This window comes from Agrilus planipennis, unplaced genomic scaffold (assembly GCF_000699045.2).
Source record: "Agrilus planipennis isolate EAB-ADULT unplaced genomic scaffold, Apla_2.0 scaffold13, whole genome shotgun sequence".
NCBI classification, from domain to species: Eukaryota; Metazoa; Arthropoda; class Insecta; order Coleoptera; family Buprestidae; genus Agrilus; species Agrilus planipennis.
The window spans coordinates 2,362,906-2,387,489 of NW_020439040.1; the positions used below are offsets into that span (position 1 = coordinate 2,362,906).

At 33.3% G+C, this 24,584-nt stretch overlaps 1 protein-coding gene across 5 annotated transcripts in view; it reads right to left on the reverse strand.

Annotated features, from left to right (window-relative positions):
* The window catches only part of LOC108744261 (neural-cadherin), a 261,954-nt gene that overhangs the window by 14,166 nt on the left and 223,204 nt on the right, over positions 1-24,584 (reverse strand). For all 5 annotated transcript variants that reach the window (XM_025976725.1, XM_025976723.1, XM_025976724.1 and 2 more), the window contains exon 5: positions 5,933-6,070. In XM_025976725.1, the coding sequence (XP_025832510.1) occupies positions 5,933-6,070 (138 nt within the window). The remainder of the gene's footprint in view (positions 1-5,932; positions 6,071-24,584) is intronic.

Genomic DNA, 24,584 nt, shown 5'->3' on the forward strand with positions numbered 1-24,584 from the left:
AGTTTCCGAAATATTCTAATGGGTGGTTACCGTGAGACACCCTGTATAGTACCAAGCAACAAATACTAGATATTATAATTAGATTAGTTAGTTAATATGTGACTTAATATTTCTATATTCTATTTTATGATTTTTTAAACTTTCATTGTTATGCATACTGATAAATAATTTTATTTACATTAACTGTGCAATTTTAAAAATTAAAAGTTTCAATCCTCAGTACCTATTTTATGTTGTGAATTGTCTGGATAAATAAAATTTGCTAAATAATATTGGCCATTTCGATTTCCTTTCTACATATATCAACATCCTTTTTACGAAAAGGAAGCGTGAAAACCGTTGAAAAATGGCAATCCGCTCGGCAAGAGGAAAAATCATTCCAATATAAACCTTTTTACTCAATACACACACAAATATATATACACATAGTCGCTTATTGGGTGTGATTGTGTCGAAGCAACCATTTTAAGTATAAAAAAGGTACACAATCTACGTATCATGGAAAAAATTTTCAATGAGCGATATCAAGGACGCATTTTTTTATTTTTGTGATATATTTTTAGAACAATTAATAAAAAAAGTAGGAAACAATAAAAGAAGATTAAGAATAGAATGCGAGAGGTAGACGCATCGATATGGAGTATATTTAGATAGATCAAAATGCGTAGAATGAGGATATTAACTAAAAAAAATTCAATAAGTTCGGAATACAAGGACGGAATTGCCAGTTGGCAGCGGAGGCTGAAAAATATTAAGGTTTTTATTAGCTAAAGTAAACTTTTGGCAATGGCAGACACTAGCCAATGTAACGAAAAAGTTAAAATTATACTCGTGTCTATATGCTATTAATAAAAAGGATTGGATTTTTGAGCTTTAAATTCTATTTTTGTTTGTCGATCATCAGTTATTAACAAATTAAAATTCTTTTAGTGGAAAAAGAAAGCTAACATTACACTCGTATATTTATAAATTCTTTTAATAGAAACGATCGGATTTTTAAGCTATAAATTCTACTATATTGTGTCGGTCATTATTTATTAAAAAATTTAAATTCTTGTAATTTGGGGGCGATTTCGAGTGATTTTTAATGAACATCATCATCATCATTATCAGATGGAATCAATTGCATAAAAGGAGGGCGTAAACTTCCTACACAAAGTCAGCCTAATATTTCGACTAAAAAACAAAGGACCCCGCACTTATTTTGTGAAAAATAGATTTAAGCGGAATCGTCTGAATTTTTAATATGCCATTACCATCATATTATAACGATCAAATGTCTTAATGGGCACAACACTTCATATTGCATATTTTTGTACCTATAAAGGCCTAAACATTACCGTACCTTCGAAGTTTTATCAATAATTAATCAAGTAGAGCTTATATAGCTAAACATAAAATAAAACTTAATCAGATTACCATCTTGTTATTCGTTATGTTTTTTGAGGTATGACGTGTGAAGTTTTACCGAACTACACATCGAGCAACACTAATGCTGGTGGTAGAAGTATCTTACAATATTTCTTATAGATTCAAGTTTTAGGGTTCCGTATCATAAAAGGAAAAAAGGGACCTTTATAGGATTACTTCGTTGCTAGTGTATCTATTAAGACTCTTTTTCTAATGTACGCGCGGAGATATTAAATTGAAATTAATATCAAATACTCAGGCCAGCAATTCTTTGGATCCGTAAAAAGAAACAAACTTCTAGCTCAAAGCAATCAAAAGATACGATCGTTTATGACGCATATTTTAATACTCTTTAGGGAATCAAAACCTAAAGGGTACTTCCCGCTAACCTAGGATCATGAAATTTGGCAAGAAGCGAAAGTAAAGGAAAAAACCGTAAATTTGTAAAAGAAATAGAGAAACGCTGGAGGCCATTCTAGCTTTACGGGTAACAACAGAGAAAACGATAGAAAAAGGAAAGAGTGCGTGCATAGGATTTGTAGATTTAGAAAAAGCTTTTGACAATGTTAAATGGGACAAGATGTTAAATATACTTAAAAATGTACGGATGAGTTACCTACAGAGAAAGAAGAATGACACTTAGTCTATACATATAAAGAGCAACAGGCAGTTATAAAGCTGGGGTTGGAACGTAGAGAAGTAAATATTAGGAAGGGAGTCAGACAGGACATCAAAGACGCTATCGATTAGTATGCTTAGATTTGCTTACTTGTTGCTTGTTAACTTAGAAATTCAAAAAAGATTGTTACAGGTATATGTTTGGAGCGCGACATTGTAAGGATGCTAAACATGGACAGTAGGTGCTGCGCAAAAGAAAATGTTAAAAGTGTTCGAAAGGTATAGTATTACAGGCGAATGATGAGGATACCGCGGATAGAGAAGGTTAGAAATGAATAGATATTAGAAAAAATAGGAGAACAGAGGACTCTATGGAAGTCAATAAGAGATGGGCGAGATAGGTCAGAGACATATTAGAGACAGAAACAGAAGTTAGAAGGGGTAGATCTAAATTACATTACTGTTCGCAAATACAGACTTTATAACGTCACTCGATTTAACGACAAACTCCTTAAAACGTCGAAATTGCTTGACTTTGTTACATTGTTTTCTATACAATATTACACTCTATATAGCGTCACGCTCACCCTATTTAACGACAACAATGGGGCATTATAAATCATTGAGCAGTACTTTCTAAGTTGCCGAAATAGATAAGAACTGCAGCTGTGTACTTTGTTGAAGAACACGATCCTGTCCCTCCATCAAGCATCAAACAAGCACTTCATGCAGCAAAACTATTAAAGAAATACTTTTTATATAATCAAATTGATCCAGCAGTATTTCAAGATATGAGTAAGATACGTAACAAAATACAATTAAAATATTGGAGCAGCAAAAAACATCAGACGAAGATAACAGGCTATACGCAATGTCTGACTAATAATGATGTTCGTGTGAAAAATGTGTACTATATTGGTAAATGCATATTATTATAGAATAGTAAAATAATATCTTTTATTTCTCTCTATTTAACGACCACTCTTTATAACGTCGAAAAATGTTCAGTTCCTTAAGTGTCGTTATATAGAGTTTACACTGTTGAGAATGTGGGATGTTGCAGTTTTAGGGAAATGCGAAAATTAGCTCAGAATAGGATAGAGTGGAGGTGCGTGTACAACCAGTCTTGTAACTCACGACCTCATGATGATGATTGTAATTAAACGTTTTGAGGATTGATTTTAGGGGGGAATTTTAATCTTTGAGACTCGATTCCCTTGTCGAACGAACTATTTATACGCAACCCTCAGTGCGCGAGTCCTACTTGCACTTAGCTGCTTTTTTAGGTTTCAACTGCTTTTCAAAGGTTACATGAAAACTCGAAGGATGCACGCTAATAGGTACTCGACTCAAAAATATGAAATAAATAGTCCTACCTGGTAGGATTAAATTTTCTTTTATGATTACTAGTGATCTACTCAACTCGTGATAAAGCTCTGAAGGTATGACAGGTACCTTCTAACTGGCAAGAATAAATAATATGGAGGGTTGTGTCTTTTAGGAGCTTTGATTGGGGTGATAAGGGCTATAACATTAAAGAAAGACTCCATAGTCTTAAATCAGAACTTCTAGCATGATCAACTACTATAGTTCCGCGTTGGCAATGTCCACATAAGAGGTGGATAAAACACGTGTCCGCTCTGTTAAGTCTGCTGTGGTAAATGGGACAAAATTTTTTTTTATGATAACTTGTTTGGTTTACTGATCACGCATCAACTTTAAATCAAGTGCACATTTTTATCTTTCCGGACTTCTTTTTTTCTTCGCGTAGGTACCAAGTAGTTCATCACGGGACGATAACAAAGGATAATGCCGTGATTCTTTCCCTCTTCATGATGTATGTGAAAGAATTTATTATACCGTTGCGAAGTTCACGATAAATTACTTCGTCTGCAGCAACGGTGCGCGGTGGCGTAACCATTACTTCCGGGACTCGGGCCGTGAGCAAGGGACCATAAAAAGGCGGTTAAGGGAATGGGAACCGAAACAGGGGCTTGTTTGAAACTTTATTCGTTTTAGAAACTATCCTGCACCCGCTTTTTACCCGATAACAAAAAAAACAACAGATTCGAAAGCTTCTGAGGTTCTGATCTATATATCGAAGAAAGTACAACAAACGCGTGTTAACAGGAGGTAGAAATCGGTCAAGCGGTTCATTTTGTTTGGACAAAATTGGTCACGGAACTTCTGTCTATGTATCTGCTCCTTTTCAATTACGAAGAACAAATTGAATAAATGTTTATCCAGTTGAAGTTTGATCGATCGAGTTTGAAAATAGAAACTGAAATTTTTAATACATTCTTTTTACTTTTCGCATGGATTCAACATGACTAGGTTTGCATGTAGTTGATTCCCGGCTGATGTAATATTTCAGTTTCATTTAGGTGCCAGTGATTGATGTTATCTAAAAGAAATCATCAGCCCAGCCGTCTTTTTTTTTATCAAAAAGTATAAAAACGTATATTTTACGATTTCTTAACAAAGATTTATCCGATTTAATTTGCTTTGGTGGCAATAGATAGTTTAAAATAATAAACATTTATAGGTATAAAGTTTTTATCAAATAACTAAGGAGTTTTTTAAAATTGAAAAACTGGCGAAAAAACAATAATCAGACAAGATTAACAAGGTAATAAATCAAATAATATTAATTACAATGACTTTTGTTTATTTTATATTCATCATGTTTCGCTTTTCTCCGTTTTCACCGGTCAACTTTTAGTTAGTACAGACTGATATGCCCAAGAACTTTACTCAAATTTTTTGAATTTCTGCGATGGAGTATGACATACTGGAGGAAAGAAATCTACATCTATTGAGAATTACTGATTTTTGGAGGTTGATGTATGCGAATTTATGCAGCTGTAACCATTTTTTTTTAAGATGCAGTCGGATACCGCAGGGCCGGGTAATTCTACCAGACAAAAATTAAAAAACAAACATCAGTAATAATAATAATAAGTAAGTACCTACTTACAACAAAAACCCTACCTAATGAAACTTGGTAATTAAGATTGTATTGACGTAGGTTGTTCGCCCTAATTTGTATTATTTATTAATTATTTTACTAAATTATTTGTCACTTTGTTACAAGAATACATCAGTATGGCCGAACTATTATGGTTTCTCTTGCTTTTTTTAACGATAATAATTTATTAGTATGGTTTTGTTACAAATGTGCTTGGAGACTTTTAGTGTTTATAAACACTATAGGCTCATTTCAACAATTTCAACTTACTCCTCTCGTTGAAAATCTGCCAACCAAGAGATAAATTTCATTGATTTGCATCTCTAGTACCCATGTACATAGTTTCATTTTCTTAGTTATAGATGTTTAAAAATATACACTCGTTAACGCGAACAAATCCACAATGTGAACAACTGTTGTTTTTCCCTTCATATCATTAAGGGCCTATTGCAGTGGTTGTTGGGTGCCCATCCTTTGGGGTCATGATAATATTGAAAGGCGCCCGCAGCGCTATTACCAAAACATTTCTTTTAAATATAAACAAGCAACAATGTCAAATCCGTGTTGACAAGGCAATCGCTAGAGCGATCTCGGTGAGTATTTATAAAATGAGATTATTACGAAAATTAAGGGGGTTGAAAGGTTGATAATCCAGCGGCTATACTATCTATACGAATTAAATTTGTAATTTCGTTCCTATCATAATTGTTTTATCGAATTCTAATCGCTCTTGAGATACTTTTTCTCTTTTGAAGTTGGCTCAATAATATCCTCTCAAAATTTAGTTGAATCGTAGGAAGGGTATTAATTCTTTAAAGCAAAATTGAAACGATTTCGATGAAACAGAACGAATAGAGGATAGTACCTGTATGAAATCGATTACAGGTTGTATGGTTACGATACATACCTCCCTAAAAATGAAATTGCTTGGCTTACCTTCAGCACGAATATCTCCCCGGTGGTTCGATTTATGTCGAACTTGCTGTTGGCGGGATTATCCGGGTCAATTCCCTGTCCCGTGAGGAAGTAGACGATGTTCTGCGGACGGTCCTTGTCCCCATCCGTGGCGGTTACCTGTAGGTTTACGGAACACGTTTTATTTTCCTTTATAGATAGATTACGTTATTGAAGGTAATCGGAGGTAAACGATTCTATTTACATAAATGTACGAATGCTTGTTCATGCAGAATATCATTCGAAGCATTTCGTTCTCTTAAATGCATGCATGCATACAAATGGAAACGTTTGTTCATAAATAAAATACAAAACGACATCTCACATTAAATTTATTAGGTTATTAGAAATAAGATTCGATTTTCTTTTAAGTGAGGATACATTGGAATAAATTATTTCTGCACGCCTGGCATCAATTGAAGTCTATTTCAAGGAGAAACCCTAATAACGAATGGTAACCCTTCCTGCAAATGGCTTCAAGTGTAATTAAGTAAACATTTAGCCTTTATCTTATACGAATTGTATATGTACAGAACTAGATAAAAAAATTACCCGAAAATTTGAAAATTTATACGTCTAAACTAATAATTACAAGTGTGTCGTTTTGTAGTTTTAGGAATAATTTTCATTTGTTGCTAAAATACTCATCGAAAACATTACAAGCAAAAGTTACACCTAAAATATGCCTTAAAATTGTAGCCATTCAATTGTAATAAAACACAAGTTCATAAAAAATGTACAAAATTCCTTATTAAAACATGATCAAAAAAGCGCAAACGGACCAAGCTTACTTCTTACCTTCAATTAGGAATGGCATTCTGTTCCGGAATTAAAAGAACTTGGTATGATAAGTAAATCGGTTAAGTACGGAGATATCAAAATATGTTTTTATGTCAACAACTCTTACAAGTTATACTACTTTCCATTGCATTTATAAGGTAACAATTATTGAATTACAAATTTTAATGTTCATTGCTATAAAAACTATAAATAAACGATATAAACTATAAAAATGTACACTCCTTTATATGTAGAACTTATACTCAGTAGTGCAAAATAAAATTACATATTAAAGAGATGTTTTTCTATAAAAGCATTCGGGGAATAAACAATATGACAGCTTTGGAAAAATATGTTTTTAGATACTCAAATTGTTTTTTACTACCCCCTTGAACAAGGTGTCGTTACATAAGTCTACTAAAATGTAACAAACAATATTTTCTAATTTTTTGCTTTCAACAACTTCAACAATTTCAAAATCGTTATTAAAGCGTCCCCTTTCAATGAAAATTGGATTAAAGAAATAAACACAACCCTAAAAATTTCTGAAGGTATATATCGGTTTTAAAGAATACCTTCAATTAAAGCATTTTGAGTACAAACACTGCATTAATTTTAGAGAAATTTAGTAGAATTTGGTGAACAGTTACGTAATCCTATCATTCGCGTGTTCCACACGAATTCCATTTATTTATTTATTTAGTAATTTATTTGTAAATATATATATATAAGAAACATAAAAATTGAGAATTCTGTTAAACAAATATATGCTTAACAGAAAATACTACAAATGGCGTAGTAAACGCCATCTGTAGTACGATGCTACATTTTAGGATTACATATGCTCCAACAAGGTCCATTTAAATATATGGATATCTACTTGCTGAAACGAATCCCGGCGTAGCTAACCTCAACGTGATAGGCACGTTACCATAATCGAAACTGTTTGTCGAAACTGTCTGCGACGCGCTGATGAGATCCAATAAAATCGAAATCGCGATCCCCGTCTGACAGTTTCGACAGAATACAGACTACTTCGAATTATTTTATTCAATATACTTAACTATACAAACATTTTTATAGTCAGATACTCGTATATAACAAAAGTAGATAAAAAGTCTCAATAAATATCACAATCAAAGTACTTCGATAAGTAAGGTACAGACTTATTTTCTTAAAATTTAAATCAGTAAATTGTCTTTCTAAGAGAGGAGTAGTAGGTATCAAGTTGTGCACAGTTGTTTAAAATGACTTTAACTGGAGATTGCTTGGAACGTTCGTTCGTTCGTTTGCTTGTGTGATTTCTTTAAATAGCCGAGGAGTATCTCGTTCAGTTGTAAGCGAGTCTCTCCTTATTCCGTCCACTTTTTTCTTTTATCGAGTCGTTGTTATACGTGAGGATTAAGGCCATCCTGTTCTTAAACGCGATCTTTTTACCGAGGACAAATGAGAGAACAAATTGCGAAACAGTCCAACAGTTTCTCATTAAATGGCGCATGAGATGATTAAACAGTTTTACGCTAAAGGGCAAGTAGATTAATGCTGGCTGGTCGGAAGCAATGCGGAGTGCCATTATGTGGATCAATTAACTGGAGAAAAGAGAGAGAGACGTACAAAAAAAACCGAGAAAGTCCGTTCTGGTTCTACGACATCGCCACCATTATATCAAATGAATTTCATTTTTAAGTGCATAAGGATGCAACCCTAATGGATCTCGAGTCTCTTTCAAGGTTTACGACACGAGCTTTTATGATGCCACTAAGGGAAAACCTTTATTAGTTTGTATGATGGCGGAAAGTTGATAAAAGAAGTTCTCAGAAGAAGATAATGCACACGCCGACACTGAAAAATATGAACTTAACGAAAACAGGTTTCTGTTTGCAAAGGCTAAAGAGTACATGTGCTTTTAATGGACGGCAACTTAAAGAATATGAAGGCTTTCAGGTTTTTGTTAAACTTACACAGGACGAAAAAGCAATTTCTTCCAAGGTTAAAAATAACGATTCAATAAATAAGCATATTGCTATGACTCTGTCTTTCTAAATAAAGAAATGAAACTTAAAGAGATTTGGAATTTGTACACTATAAAAGGATTTTTTCAAATTCGGTTCCTAAAGGGTTAAATAGGAGTGTTAATGTGACTGACTGACAAACTATGCACAGCCCAAACCAGTAGACCTAATCATAAGAAAGATTTTTTTTTAAATTTTATCACCAAGTGGGATAAAAAAGAGGATTAATGTAGCTGACTGGTAAACTACGCGAAGCCCAGTAGACTTAGAAATAAATATTTTTTTTAAATTGGAAGACTGACAGATAACTCAGAGCCTAAACCGGTGGACGTAGAGATTTGATATTTGGCGGGTATATTCTTGAAATCTATGGGGTTGTGCATTATACCATGACAGATTAACTGACTTATAACGTTAGATTGAAAGCAGCATTTCCCGTTGACCTAGAATTTTGTAATTTGATAAGAAGAAGTGCACAGGAAAAACTAAAAATCCTTAATATAATTCTATGTAAAATTATTATTTCATAAATTTAATTTAAGGTTTCTTTCAAAAGTTGCTCTATGGAAGCTGTTTAATTTCTGATACCGCATGTGTAGGTAATCTCACAAAATTCAGCTTTAGTAGCTGGTACGGTTGAAACACACAAAAGTCTTTTTTTTATAAAGTTGTAAATAACTTTTAGTTTATGAAGATGCTTTTGTTGGGCGAAATGATATTGTTAAGCAGCGTCTTGTGTTTTACGCTAAATTTTTTGTGAATACTTGATAATTTTAATTCCAAGTTATAATAATACCTATAAACAATAACTTTCATAAGGTATTACAAAGAGTAGGAGAACAAAGGCCGCTGTGGAAACCAATTACGATAAGGAGAGATGGGACTTTAGGATACCTGTTGAGACATGACGGGTTAATTAGAAGGACACATTACAAGCAGTAATAAGGGAACAGGGCAACAGAGGTCACAGTACAGAAGGTGGGATGCAGATCTGAGGGAAAGGTGTTTCTGACTAGTCTTTAGATAGACAAATGCCGGGTTAATTAGAGATATATTACAAGCAGGAACGGAAGAGCAAAGCGACAGAGGTCAGAGCACAGAAGGAGGGATGCAGATCTGGGGAAGAGGTGTGTGTCTGACTAGTCTTCAGGTAGACAAATACAAATTCCGGGTTAATTAGAGAGATATATGACAAGCAGGAACAAGAGAGCAAGGCTACAGAGGTCAGAGCGCNAGATAATGCACACGCCGACACTGAAAAATATGAACTTAACGAAAACAGGTTTCTGTTTGCAAAGGCTAAAGAGTACATGTGCTTTTAATGGACGGCAACTTAAAGAATATGAAGGCTTTCAGGTTTTTGTTAAACTTACACAGGACGAAAAAGCAATTTCTTCCAAGGTTAAAAATAACGATTCAATAAATAAGCATATTGCTATGACTCTGTCTTTCTAAATAAAGAAATGAAACTTAAAGAGATTTGGAATTTGTACACTATAAAAGGATTTTTTCAAATTCGGTTCCTAAAGGGTTAAATAGGAGTGTTAATGTGACTGACTGACAAACTATGCACAGCCCAAACCAGTAGACCTAATCATAAGAAAGATTTTTTTTTAAATTTTATCACCAAGTGGGATAAAAAAGAGGATTAATGTAGCTGACTGGTAAACTACGCGAAGCCCAGTAGACTTAGAAATAAATATTTTTTTTAAATTGGAAGACTGACAGATAACTCAGAGCCTAAACCGGTGGACGTAGAGATTTGATATTTGGCGGGTATATTCTTGGAATCTATGGGGTTGTGCATTATACCATGACAGATTAACTGACTTATAACGTTAGATTGAAAGCAGCATTTCCCGTTGACCTAGAATTTTGTAATTTGATAAGAAGAAGTGCACAGGAAAAACTAAAAATCCTTAATATAATTCTATGTAAAATTATTATTTCATAAATTTAATTTAAGGTTTCTTTCAAAAGTTGCTCTATGGAAGCTGTTTAATTTCTGATACCGCATGTGTAGGTAATCTCACAAAATTCAGCTTTAGTAGCTGGTACGGTTGAAACACACAAAAGTCTTTTTTTTATAAAGTTGTAAATAACTTTTAGTTTATGAAGATGCTTTTGTTGGGCGAAATGATATTGTTAAGCAGCGTCTTGTGTTTTACGCTAAATTTTTTGTGAATACTTGATAATTTTAATTCCAAGTTATAATAATACCTATAAACAATAACTTTCATAAGGTATTACAAAGAGTAGGAGAACAAAGGCCGCTGTGGAAACCAATTACGATAAGGAGAGATGGGACTTTAGGATACCTGTTGAGACATGACGGGTTAATTAGAAGGACACATTACAAGCAGTAATAAGGGAACAGGGCAACAGAGGTCACAGTACAGAAGGTGGGATGCAGATCTGAGGGAAAGGTGTTTCTGACTAGTCTTTAGATAGACAAATGCCGGGTTAATTAGAGATATATTACAAGCAGGAACGGAAGAGCAAAGCGACAGAGGTCAGAGCACAGAAGGAGGGATGCAGATCTGGGGAAGAGGTGTGTGTCTGACTAGTCTTCAGGTAGACAAATACAAATTCCGGGTTAATTAGAGAGATATATGACAAGCAGGAACAAGAGAGCAAGGCTACAGAGGTCAGAGCGCAGAAGGTGGGATGTACATCTGGGGGAGAGGTGTGTGTCTGACTAATCTTCAGATAGATAAATGCTACGTTATTTAGAGAGACATATTACAAGCAGGAGCAGGAGACTAAGGCGACAGAAATCAGAGCACAGGAGGAGGGATGCAGATCTGAGGGAGAGGTGTGTGTCTGACTAGTCTTCAGGTAGACAAATACAAATTCCGGGTTAATTAGAGAGATATATGACAAGCAGGAACAAGAGAGCAAGGCTACAGAGGTCAAAGCGAAGAAGGTGGGATGTACATCTGGGAGAGAGGTGTGTGTCTGACTAATCTTCTGATAGATAAATGCTGGGTTATTTAGAGAGACATAATACAAGCAGGAGCAGGAGACTAAGGCGACATAAATCAGAGCACAGGAGGAGGGATGCAGATCTGGGGGAGAGGTGTGTGTCTGACTAGTCTTCAGGTAGACAAATTCCGGGTTAATTAGAGAGATATATTACAAGCAGGAACAGAAGAGCAAGGCGACAGAGATTAGAACACAGAAGGAGGGATGCAGATCTGGGGAAGAGGTGTGTGTCTGACTAATCTTGATAGATTATTAATGGTAGATTATTTAGAGAGACATATTACAAGCAGGAGCAGGAGACTAAGGCGGCAGAGGACAGAGCACAGAAGGAGGGATGCAGATCTGGGGAAAAGGTGTGTGTTTGACTAGTCTTCAGGTAGACAAATTCCAGGTTAATTAGAGAGATATATTACAAGCAGGAATATGAGAGCAAGGCTACAAAGGTCAGAGCGCAGAAGGTTAAATGCAGATCTGAGGGAGAGGTGTTTCTGACTTGTCTTCAGATAGATAAATGCTGGGTTATTTAAAGAGAATTATTACAAGCAGCAAAATGAGAGCAAGGCTACAGAGGTCAGAGCGCAGAAGATGGGATGTACATCTGGGGGAGAGGTGTGTGTCTGACTAGTCTTCAGATAGACAACTCTATATGTATGATGCTGATGATGATGAAGGTAAAGGTCAATAGAATCAACTTTCTTAAAAAATATTTCAATTTAAATTTTTATATTTACTTATAAACTCTTCGTCTGAAACGAATTGTGGAGATATTAAAAATGTTGCATTGAAACTATTCGTGCTTTTCTTACTTTCATTATTAAAAATATTTCAACCAGCCACCGAGTAATATTATACAGAAAACTATATGTACACAAGTATGTGCAAACATTCAAACAAGCTGTTATTTATGTAATTGCATCAATTCTGCGTTTCATTGTTCGAATCATGCATACGTTTTACATACGTTGCTGTTTTAAGGCCGTAGCCAGTCGTTTTCAAAATTAGATACCAATAAACGAATAGGTAGGAACGTTATTGCATTTCTCATCGTTAAAGAGATTTCAATTCAATTAAATTACTCACGCTAATGTGCAGCATAAATTGTTTTTTAAGCGATAGGGATGTATCGGTCATTATTTATCGACAGTGGAAATTAAACTGAATCACAATTAACCTTTATGCAATAAACTATGCAAATGCATGGTGGTTCACAATCACGTAACCATTACACAGACATTCGTGTATTGATATGCCGCAAAGGGTAATGTGTGGAAAATAACCGAGCTTAAAGTATGTCACTTTTGTATGAAAATACAAACACGTATTAGGTACATTTGTGTAACCGATAACGACAATATCGTTACGGTTAATGAGAATTTCCTCAAATGTGCAGCGATGATTGAGCTCTATGAGTTGCAAAATACCATATCCTATACTATACAATATCTGTTCGACTTTTCACTATATTTTACCCGCGGCGTCGCTTGCGTTGGATGTCCAGTACGTGTCAAACATCATAAAATTATTTTTTTGATCACTCGGGAATATAATTCTTTCTTTTGGATAGAAGGTACCCCTATGCCCTTTTTTGTATCCCTGACAGTGTGTCTATCATCATCATAAGGTCGTCAGTCCTAAGTCTTGTTGGACACGTACCTCCACTCTTTTCTATCCTGAGCTAATCTTCGCATTTCCTTAAAACTAGAACAACCCACATCCTTAACTATTTGCGAATAGTACTCTAATCTAGGTCTACCTCTACCCCTCCTAACTCCCGTTTCTGCCTCTAATATTTCTCTGACTAGACCTTAATGCTTGAGAAGGAGTCCTACCAACCTATCTCGCCTATTTCTTCTTGACTTCCATACAGTCCATTATCATGTCTTGAAGAAACTTCTTAGTTGCGTTGTGAATTTCTCCTTTGATTTAGTCAGTAGGTAATAATCAGGGTTAGTCAGTTAAAAAATTATAATTGTGACAAGCAAAAAACTTTTACAGGCATCGCATGTGTACAAATCGTAAAAATTTTGGGCAGTATATTTAATAATATTTTTAGAATTAAGTGGTCGTTTCCATGCTTGTATATTATCGATGAGTTGAGTCTTTTTTGGTTTATTTACTTACCACAGTCTCGTTCATTTTTATTTTTGTCAAAGTAAAAATTTATAACTTTTTATGATAATCGTAATTTAACAATTGTGTTGAATGTATCGTAAATGTCTTTTAAATATTACAAAATTGCAATTTAACTGATGGTTCTTAAAAGATCTATTTTGAATTTTACCGCTTAATTAAGTTTAACAATAGCTTTGTTTATAAGGCATTTAATAGACAATCAATTAATCAAGATTGGCCATCGATTTATAAGGGTTGAAAGTGCTGAATGATGCCCTTTAGAATTTGAGTCATTAATTTTAATTAACAGAGGTAAAGGCGCCCGGCTGGCTTCAACCAAAATTTTCTTTGAGATGATTTGCTCTTAAGGTGTTTCGTATGTCTTCCTAAAAGAACTGTTTTAATTTTAGCGGGCAATGAATAAAACGAATAATTTAAGGCCAATTACAATATCAATTTCATAATGCCCTCGACTCAAATCGTTACTTCGTTTATTGATCATGCAAATTGCCTAAAGTTTTAGTTATGTTGTAAGGTGTCATGCCACAGCTACGGCCCTTCCTGCATCTAATAACACAGCCATTAGCTGTTAATGGCCGCACACGGTAACATTAATTTTGCATTAATAAGGGTTTTTAAGTATCTAATTTTGTGTTCTTGTAATTAAGAAGGTTAACCAAAATTTACACTTTTTGAAGTGAAACTTCTTTACGCACGGTAGGGTAAGTTCGTTTCATACGAGTTGCTATGTAACGAAATCATGCAACGTATTTCCCCCGCTGTCTGTCCCTATGCTATGCTTAGATCTTTAAAACTACGCAACCGATTTTAATGCGGTTTTTTTAATAGATAGATTAATTCAAGAGGAAGGTTTATATGTATAATACATGCATAATATAACAGAGAAACACTGATAGTTTTAGAGGTCTGTAATGTGATGTCGTAAATAAACACATTTTTTTGCGCTTACATTGCAAACGCTGGCTGAACCCTACGAGATAGATCAAAATAATAAACTACTGTATTGTACACCTTAAAAAGGTCTACAAAAAAGTCCGTGATGGTATATGTCTATCTCTTAGGGATAACCAACAATAACCATTTTTTATCCTTTACTTTTTACGAGAAATAATGGCTTATTTATGAAGCGATTTTAGGCAATACAGCATTAATCCTTATCCAATTAAGTACGTACTTTTAAATACATTGTGCATTTAATATAGATCAATATGGCCCTTTACAGCATGTAATTTACATGAATATTTTCGAAAATATTACAGACTTAAAATGCAGGGACATAGCGGTGCGGCGGTACCGGCCGGTTTGTATTATCTAATGATAAAAAAGCTGTGATTGTTATATATAAAGACATTCTATAGTATATTTACTATCAGCATTGCACCCGTGCGAAGCATAGTGTACAAATAATACCATTAAACAGAGATATATTACAAGCAGGAATATGAGAGCAAGGCTACAAAGGTCAGAGCGCAGAAGGTTAAATGCAGATCTGAGGGAGAGGTGTTTCTGACTTGTCTTCAGATAGATAAATGCTGGGTTATTTAAAGAGAATTATTACAAGCAGCAAAATGAGANTACAGATATCATGAAAGGCCTTCATTCAGTTGGACACACTCCACTGCGTTTCTCGAAATCTACGTCTACCTTTACCCCCTCTTAACTCCTGTTTCTGTTTCTAATATGTCTCTAACCAGTCCTTCAAGTTCAAGAAGGTGCCTTCCAACTTATCTAGCCTACTTCCTTTTGATAACGCCCTTTGTTCTTCTACTCTTACACCAAATACAATTAGTTTAATTTAGAAAAGAGAAAGATATTAAAGGAAATACGTAGAGAACGAAAAAAAAAAAAAAAAATTTCAGTTTTTGTTGAGAGATTTATTTAAGCCGATTTTAATTTTTTTAAAAATAATTTCGTATGGAGATAAACTTTTTAAATAGCTATTGTAGTTTTCTGGAGTGTGTACTCAAACGTTTTTCGGTTAGTCTTTAAGAATTAGAAGAATAATTCGCTAGTTTACCCTTGATCCACTCGATATTTAACAAGTCCTTCTATCGGAAATGCGATTGAGTTTCTTTATAAAGATAAACGACTTGCAAGGAGGTTCTATAACGGAGACAGATCCATCAGAAGTAAGGTAAGTATTTGATGGTACTAAAAAGTACATTTCGGACAAATCGCTAGTACATCATTTACTTGGTTTATTCATTCCCACACTTGTATTATGGGGTTAATAAGATTTTCTGTATTACATCTTATCCGTATAAAACCAAACAGTCGAACCCTACTCAAGAATTTAGAACTGTCACTTTCGATGGCCGGATATGTCAGGATTCTACATATGTCGGACAGTTGGAATTGAAACAGATCAGATGTTCATGATAATTGACATGGAGATTGCTTAAGGAACTTGGTGTCTTAACAAGATTAATACCACTTTTTTGTTTGTTAGAAGATGTGGAGATTAATTTAAAAATTTAAGAAGTGCTTTGCGATCGGGGATTTTACGTAGGTAATGAACAACCTCATATACGGGATGGTAATAATTTTTTACTCGATTTTTTAAGGTATCAGATGAAATAAAATGTAACTCGCAAAAAAATTATTATTGAGACACTGATTGAGACGTTTATTATCTTTTTTATGTAAAGCATAAATTTTTAAGTCATATAATATTTTTTTTATGAAATCACAGCCAGATTTTAACTTTACGTTTGTATACGGGATGGCTTGAAGGGGTTGTTTCTAGATTTCTAAGAATATTTTGTCCTTTGATTAATTCTTTGTTTTTTTGTGACTTTCCGGCCACATCTGTACATAGACCGGTTCATTTATGTTCAATGTACATGTACATTGTATTATTAGTAAATAGTCCGATCTATGATCTCAATTGTATTTATATTCGTATTTTCAGTAACCAAAGGAGAGTCATCCCAAGCCTTTCACAACATCAACATCATTTGCATTATTCATTACAAAAGTCGCTGTCTTAAACATTCAAATTATTCAGTCAATCTTATCTCTTTTTATTTAGTTACTTTTTATTTCATCATAAGTTTCCACGGTAGTTTAAGTTTTGTATTTATTTGTATATATCCGTATTTTTTAAGTGAATTAAATTCTTTAAACCAGTTAGAGGAGTTGATTCATTTTAATGTGGTACAGCAGTACACCGGAAGAGCCATCAAACANAGTTTTTATTTCATCATAAGTTTCCACGGTAGTTTAAGTTTTGTATTTATTTGTATATATCCGTATTTTTTAAGTGAATTAAATTCTTTAAACCAGTTAGAGGAGTTGATTCATTTTAATGTGGTACAGCAGTACACTGGAAGACCCATCAAACACGTGCTTTTCCTTACACCTGCTTAGTATTCACTCTGACTTTACAACAATTAGTTTAAAACTTGTCTTTTAATTGTTTACGTTCTATATCAAATTCTTTAGTAAGTTTTGCACAAAATTTATATTAATTTATATATATATATATATACTTTTAAGTGCTTTATATGTAGTTTATTATTTTTTTTATGAACAGAAATAATAAAAATAAAATAGAAATTTAAATTTTTTTTTAAATAAATTCCATTTAATTTTAGTTTATAAAATGCCGCGTACTTGTACGAATTCTACACAGTGACAAAATTTTTCTGCCACCACTTCATATAAAGTTGGGACACGTGAAAAACTGTGAAAACTATGAACAAGGATGGTGCAGGCTTTCAATATCTCTAAATAAAATTTCCTCGAATCGGTGACGCGAAATTGAAAGAAGGGATTTGTGTAGGTCCGCAAATACGAGAACTTATGACGGATGCAGTTTTCAATTCGAAGTTGAATAAAGCTGAAAAAAAAGCTTGAGTGGCTTTCGTGTGTCATAATTTTCTTGGTCATACAAAAGCTAACAACTACCGACAAATCATTCGAGAGCTTCTTTCTGCTTATAAAGCTTTAGGATGCAATATGTCACTCAAAATTCATTTTTTTGGACTCGCATTTACATTTCTTTCCGGAAAATCTCGGTAACGTATCAGATGAGCATGATTAAAGGTTTCATCAGGATATTATGTATATTGAAAGACGCTAGAATGGAAATTGGTCAGAAGCAATGCTTGCTGATTTTTGTTGGTCGATTCGCTGAGAAACTTCGATGGAAACGATGAAAAGAAAAAAAACTACAAAATAATTTGAATTATACTACCATAATGAGATAAATATACTGATATTTCTATCACTTATGTCTATAAAATTAGCATTTTTCGCTGTAAAACTTTGACCGTAGTCTTTTGTTACTTTCTTTTAATTGTTGTTACTTTGATAATATTGTTTTTTAATTAAATAGGCATTATATTTAAAATCTATGTGCTATATTTATTTGCATGTTAAATTCCGTGTTTAGGGCACCAAATATAATGTTATCATGCATGAAAACAATGAGGAGAGAAAAAAAAATTTTTTTGCAGACCAGTGTTATTCTGGTATTATTACCAGGAAGGAATAGATGCATGTATTAAAGCTGATAGAAGTCGTTTTCAATAGTTCTTGTAGATTAATAAGCTTTACTTGCAATATTTAGGTACTTAATAAAATATTTTTATGACTGAAAAATACTTGTTGCCCTGCATCATCGAAAGAAAACTGCTCCTAAAAAATTAAGGGACAAAATAATCTTAGAATAACCATCAAAGTTTTGCCGTACGATTAATAAATAACGAGTCTGAGTGGAGTTTACAAAATGTTATGCCAACTACAAAGTAAAGATTTAGATACGTTTTAGTTGAAATTGAATCAAATTTTCTACAAGGTTATGTAATGCTTAAAAGAAAAATATACAAAGAAACAAATAACTACGGGGGCAATTTTAGATTTTAATTTATTTGACGATAAGAGGGCTCGAATAGAAAAATAAACTCTTTTTTCTCTAAATGAAATAAGAACCGCAGGCTAACTTAATCTTCAGAAAAAAGTATATACAAACCTAAATATGAATTTATTATGGATCAAATTGAATTTTGATTGAAGTTGAACAGGTCTCCTTTCTTTCGTATTTGCGGATAACAAAAAAAAAACATTTCAGTCAATTCTTAGAAGAACTTTAAGAAAGTTATCATGAATATGAACGTTTTTCAAAAGTTTTAAAATTGAACAGGTGAATGAAAGTGCGGTGGTTGCAAAACAAAAATTGTATAGTTTTGCAAGTAGTTTCAATTGCTTCGGAGTAGTTTCAGTTGAAGAATAACTTCAGGCAAACGCAATATATATTATCCAAGCAAAAACTTGTTTTCTCTTCGGATCTAACTTCTCCGTTGCTTGCACACGTCCTGGCAAACAGTGAATTAACTTTTAGACTCTTTACCTGACCAACTCCTTTTAACAACAAAGAACGATCTTTGTTTTTGCAAGACGTATTGAGTAAACAAATGTACGTAAAAAGGATATTAAATGTAAAAACTTTAGGATTAAATTCCTGTTTCATTCTCTTTTCAAGTTGTTATTGTAAAAATGAATACTAAGTTAAACATGAAAAATATTTTATTATGCCAAAAAACACTTATATATTCGCATTTGTTGAATGTATATAGGTAAGAATAAATTTATAGTAATTATGTTTCACTAAAGAAACTTTATATAAAATAAATGATTAAAAGGCTAAACTTACGCATTGCTTGAGGTATTAAAAATATTTTTTACTTCTAACATAGTTTCTAGGATTAAGGATGTTTGGGAGGTATGTCAAAATGCTACGAGATAAATAAAAATTTGGAAGAACGTTCCTCATTCAATTCTAAAACGCCTGTAAAAATTACAAATCGATTCACTAAACCGTTAAAAAGTTATTGAAATTTTAAAAAATTGTAATTTTACACGTCATTTTATGGAGATTCGTTAACCGAACAGATTAAATTTATTTTTATTAACAGAAAAAAAGCTACCAGAAATTTCAAACTTTTATAATAAGTAACTTGAACTCTGGAGAATCACTTTAGCGTAAGGTTATTCAAATTCACTAAATGGTTATCGAGGAAAAAATGAAAAATTAACTGAAAATCTCGTTTTTACTTGATAATATAATTATAATATTTACAATTGTCTGAAATAAATGCAATTTTAAAGTTTTAGTTATTATTTAAACATATTAAAAAGTTTTGCCCTCATTATTAATAGAGATTGAAACTAAATATTTTTTTATTTGGAAGTTGAAATCAAGGCATATTCACTGCCAAAAGTCAGTTAAAAATTTTCCATATTATTCGTTATTTCTTATTTTATTCAAAGTTTTTGGTCAAATTCCAAATTTTCTCTCAAACGGTATACTTTTCTTTTAGTATACTTAGATAGTATTTATTTATCTCATGATATGATGCAAAACCTTATTAATTTCGAATTTCTATTATAATTTTATGTACTCTTGTCTCCGATTGTACTTCCCAAACATCCTTAAGTTGCGCAATGAAAGATAGAGGTATCCTTATATTTAAATTATAAGAAAGAGAATAACTGTTGTAAAATTTAGGACAAGGTATGATAATTACCTTGATAAAATAAGTTTGCTATAGTTGGAACGTTCAAAATTGGCATAGTTCGCAATAAAACTGTCATTTTGTTTTTAACTTACTAACTAGACCAGAGCGGTTGCTGACCCAAGGCCTACTTTTACTCACGACAAACGTTGTAAGGAAAATCGTAAAGATAGAAAAGAGACGTAAGGTAGGAATTGCAACGGACACTAATAAAAAAAAAGGAATAACATTACACCAAGTGACGTGTAACAGAAAAAGATGCAGACAAGGAGAATTTGAGCATGTTGCCAGCATCGGAATTTAGAGAAAGATCAACATTCTCAGGAATTTAGGAAAGTATAGACGCTTCTTTAAAGATATAATTCCTGATCCTGACTTTTTGTGTAGCTAATCAACCCCTAACCGCTGCACCGTTCACCATTATCCGGTTATCTCTTTTCTCTTTGTCTGTACTACTTATGAAACATTTTCTAACTTAACAAGGGAGTGTTCAAAATGCAGAAAGTCAGTACAGACCTAAGTGGAAACTGCAAAGAAGATACGTCCTTTCTTACAGATATTTTATTGAGGACTGTGCCAATTCTGTTCGTTCCAACTGTAGTTAGTGTTTTTCGTATATCTTTTAAGGTGCTTTTTTTATCAAGCTACAAGCAGTATATCGCCATCTAGTGATATTTGCTGCTAATTACTATTAACTACTGTTAATAGCAAATGTCCTTAGATGGCGATATACAGCCTGTAAAATAATAATATTACGACCTATAAAATCGAAATATAATTTAAATTGAAACTTGAAGCGGATCATAATTTTGTAACAATGTTGCTTCGTCCATGGAGTATATAGCCCTGACTAGATTTTAAGTTAAGAATAAAAACAAATGAAAATATCCAAAAACAATACGACTCCGAGACTTTGAGGCTGTTTTCTTTCACATGAACAAGGTACGGTGTATTCAAATAATTACTATAGTTTTTAAATTAAGTTTTGTAAGTTTGCTTTAAGTAAATTTTGAGTTACAAAAAATTCACCTTTTATCAAGACTAAGATCCTATCTTCTTATAGTAGGTATTATTCCGCACTGATGAGTTTTGCTTTATAAAATTTTTATCTGTTTTCAAAATATTCATTTTAGTTACAGAGTTTTGAAAATGAAAATATTAAGTAGATAGCGCCGTAAACGTAACAGGATCATTTATGCTAGGATTTGTACGGAACGTAAACTTTTATCTAAGAGTACCATAAGCAGGACTGTCAGCAATTTCAGAACTGTGGGAAGTGTTATTAAAGTTTGGAAGTGTAAGAAAGTTGCAGCTGACAAAGAAAATTAAAAGTATTTTAGCGTTATAGCGATAGTTGTCGAAGATAAAATTGCAAGCTTAAGGCAAATTGGATAAAATCGAAAAATAGTCTGCAACCGATAACTAATACTTCCTTCAAAATAACATAACAAATGAGAAATGCACTTCAAGAAGTGTTTACCAATATAAAATTTTATCTCTAAATATGTTGGCATTATACAACAAATTACACATTAAATAGATTAAACTATAAGTAGAGAAAATATTGGAAAATTCATTTATTGTCCGATTTATAATTCCCGTCAAGGGCTTAAGGATTGCAGAATAAGTAGCTTATGAAATACCCTAAAAGTTTAAATGTTTTTCTGGATGAAATGGTTCAGTAATAGTTACGAGACTATCGAAGGCGGAATAGAAAGATGAGCGAAAAAGTGATTCAGTGTAGTGATGAACAAAATTGGTCTTGGTTTTGTAGTCCTGGTCTTAATCATGCGAAAATGAAAGACCAAAACCAGTACCAAGTTTGTCTTTATACTAGTAAGATGATGACCTAGACCAAACGAACAAGACTGGAGACTAAAACTAAAACCGAATATGCAAGATCGAAACTAAACACAATGAAAAATTATTACTTTCGATGGATTTATGAGTTTAACTATATGAAACAACATTAATACGTTCTTTTCTTGCAACAAAATATTTTTAGTATTTGAAAATTTCAGGTTGAAGGTTGTTAAAGGTGTATGATTGGAGCACGGCGCTGTAAGGGTGTGAAACATGCACAGTGGGCGCGGCGGAAAAGAAAAGGTTAGAAGCTTTCGAAATGTGGCGAATGATAAGGATAACGTACGTACAAAAGGTTAGAAATGAAGAGGTATTAGAAAGAATAGGAGAACAGAGGACTCTATAGAAGTCAACAAAAAATAGGCGAGGTAGGTTGGTAGGACACCTTCTCAGGCATGAAGGTCTAGTCAGAGACATATTAGAGGCAGAAACAGGAGTTAGGAGGGGTAGAGGTAGACCTAGGTTAGATTACTGTTCGCAAATAGTTAAGGATGTGGGTTGTTCTAGTTTTAGGGAAATGCGAAGTTTAACTCAGGATAGGAAAGAGTGGAGGTACGTGTCCAACCAGTCTTAGGACTGACGACCTTATGATGACGATGGTGAAATTTTCAGTTTCCTTTAGAAGATTTTAATACTAAATACCAAAAAAAAAAAAGAAACTTTAACCACTGTTTGAAAAAAAGGAATTCCCATGAATGTCCTAGGAGTAAGTGCTCTTTGTTCCTATGTCTGGATATAACATAGGTTAAATTAGAGAAACAAACTAATTTTTTTCGATATTTATACTTCTTTCAAGTACCTCGTACTATTTTTTTCGCTAAAAGGCTAATTCACGGAAGGGTAAGTTCTCGAGTTTTTACAACTCTCACAACTATCCGCACTATTTTCTTTAGTTAGTCATAACAAGCCCGCATGTAAAAAAAAATTCAGCATTTAAGACAGTTATTGTGTCGGTAAATAGAAAAAATTGTTCTTAGATGAATTATTAAAAAAAGTATCAGATTAAATAAGCAAAAACAATACCGATACTACATCAGGAAGACCAAGACCAAGGCTAGAAGTATTTGAGTAAGAGCAAGACCAAAACCGAATAAGTTAGACCAAGACCAAATAAGCACAACCAAGACCAATATCAATACCAAATAAGCAGAAACAATACCAAAAGCAAGACTGGGCCCTTCTTTGCTCATTCAGCGTACGATATATTAGTGAACTAGTCCATAATTAATAACAGTAGTGCTAATTAAAGAGTAATTAGTTAAATAAAACAGTAGTACGCATGGAGTTTTATTACGTGACAATACTTAATTGAATAGAATTGTAGAAAAGTCTCGCAAATATTTGGAGCGTTTGCTACTAATTGAAGAAGATATAGAAAGTTTTTAAGTAAAATTAATTTGAATCATTAAGAAAAATACAAATATTTACATTTATGTAAATATTTTTATTTTTAAAGTTATCGAAAAAAATGTACTGGTTTAAAAAAACACTTGAAAAGGATCGATGTCTAACATCAAAGGCAGCTCTGTGCGGTTGGATGTAAGTAATGCCGGGTCTAAGGCACCACAACAAAAAGATGAATTATAGAGTGCGGTAAAATAATGGATCCAGATCCTGGGTTCTGCTCGTAGTCACTTTTTATTCAATTGCTCGGTCGCGTCCCGGGTTCCGTCGAATGGCCTTGTTAATTGAAGGAATTAAGCGTAATGCCACTTTTTGGTGCATTCGTCGTCTGAAAAATGATCGAGGCAAAACAAAGGAGCCGATAAAAACGGGTAGTCGGGCAATAAAGGACAGCGCTTATTAAAATTTCCATCGATGGTAATTGTAGATGCAATTTGATGTTTAATTATAACATTTAGCAGATTCATATTTAATGTAGGAAACTAATTATTACATACATTAACACATGAACATCGACATATTTGGTACGTACGTTTTTTAGATAATTATTATACTAAAAAGGGCGAAAAAAATGAAACTGTACCACGTAGGGTAGTAGTGATAAAAAATTTGTATGCTATATGGACGGCCCGGGTTCTGTTCTCTGCCGATGAAATACTTTTATTTTATTGAATAATAAAATACAATGTGTAATTATACAACACGCTACTGAAGTGAAACTTCTTCAAACAAACTAACATACCGAGATAGGGGTTAAAGAATTGGTTTAATGGTATAATTTGTACACTATGAATTTAAATTTTACAAAAGCCGGAGTTGCCTGTAACGAACGTTGCATTGAAGCGCGCTCACGGCTCAAGCGATCCCCTCTACGAACTCTACTACATGACCGAGTAGAGGGGGGACATCCGTTGCATGATTTCGTTACATAGCAACTCG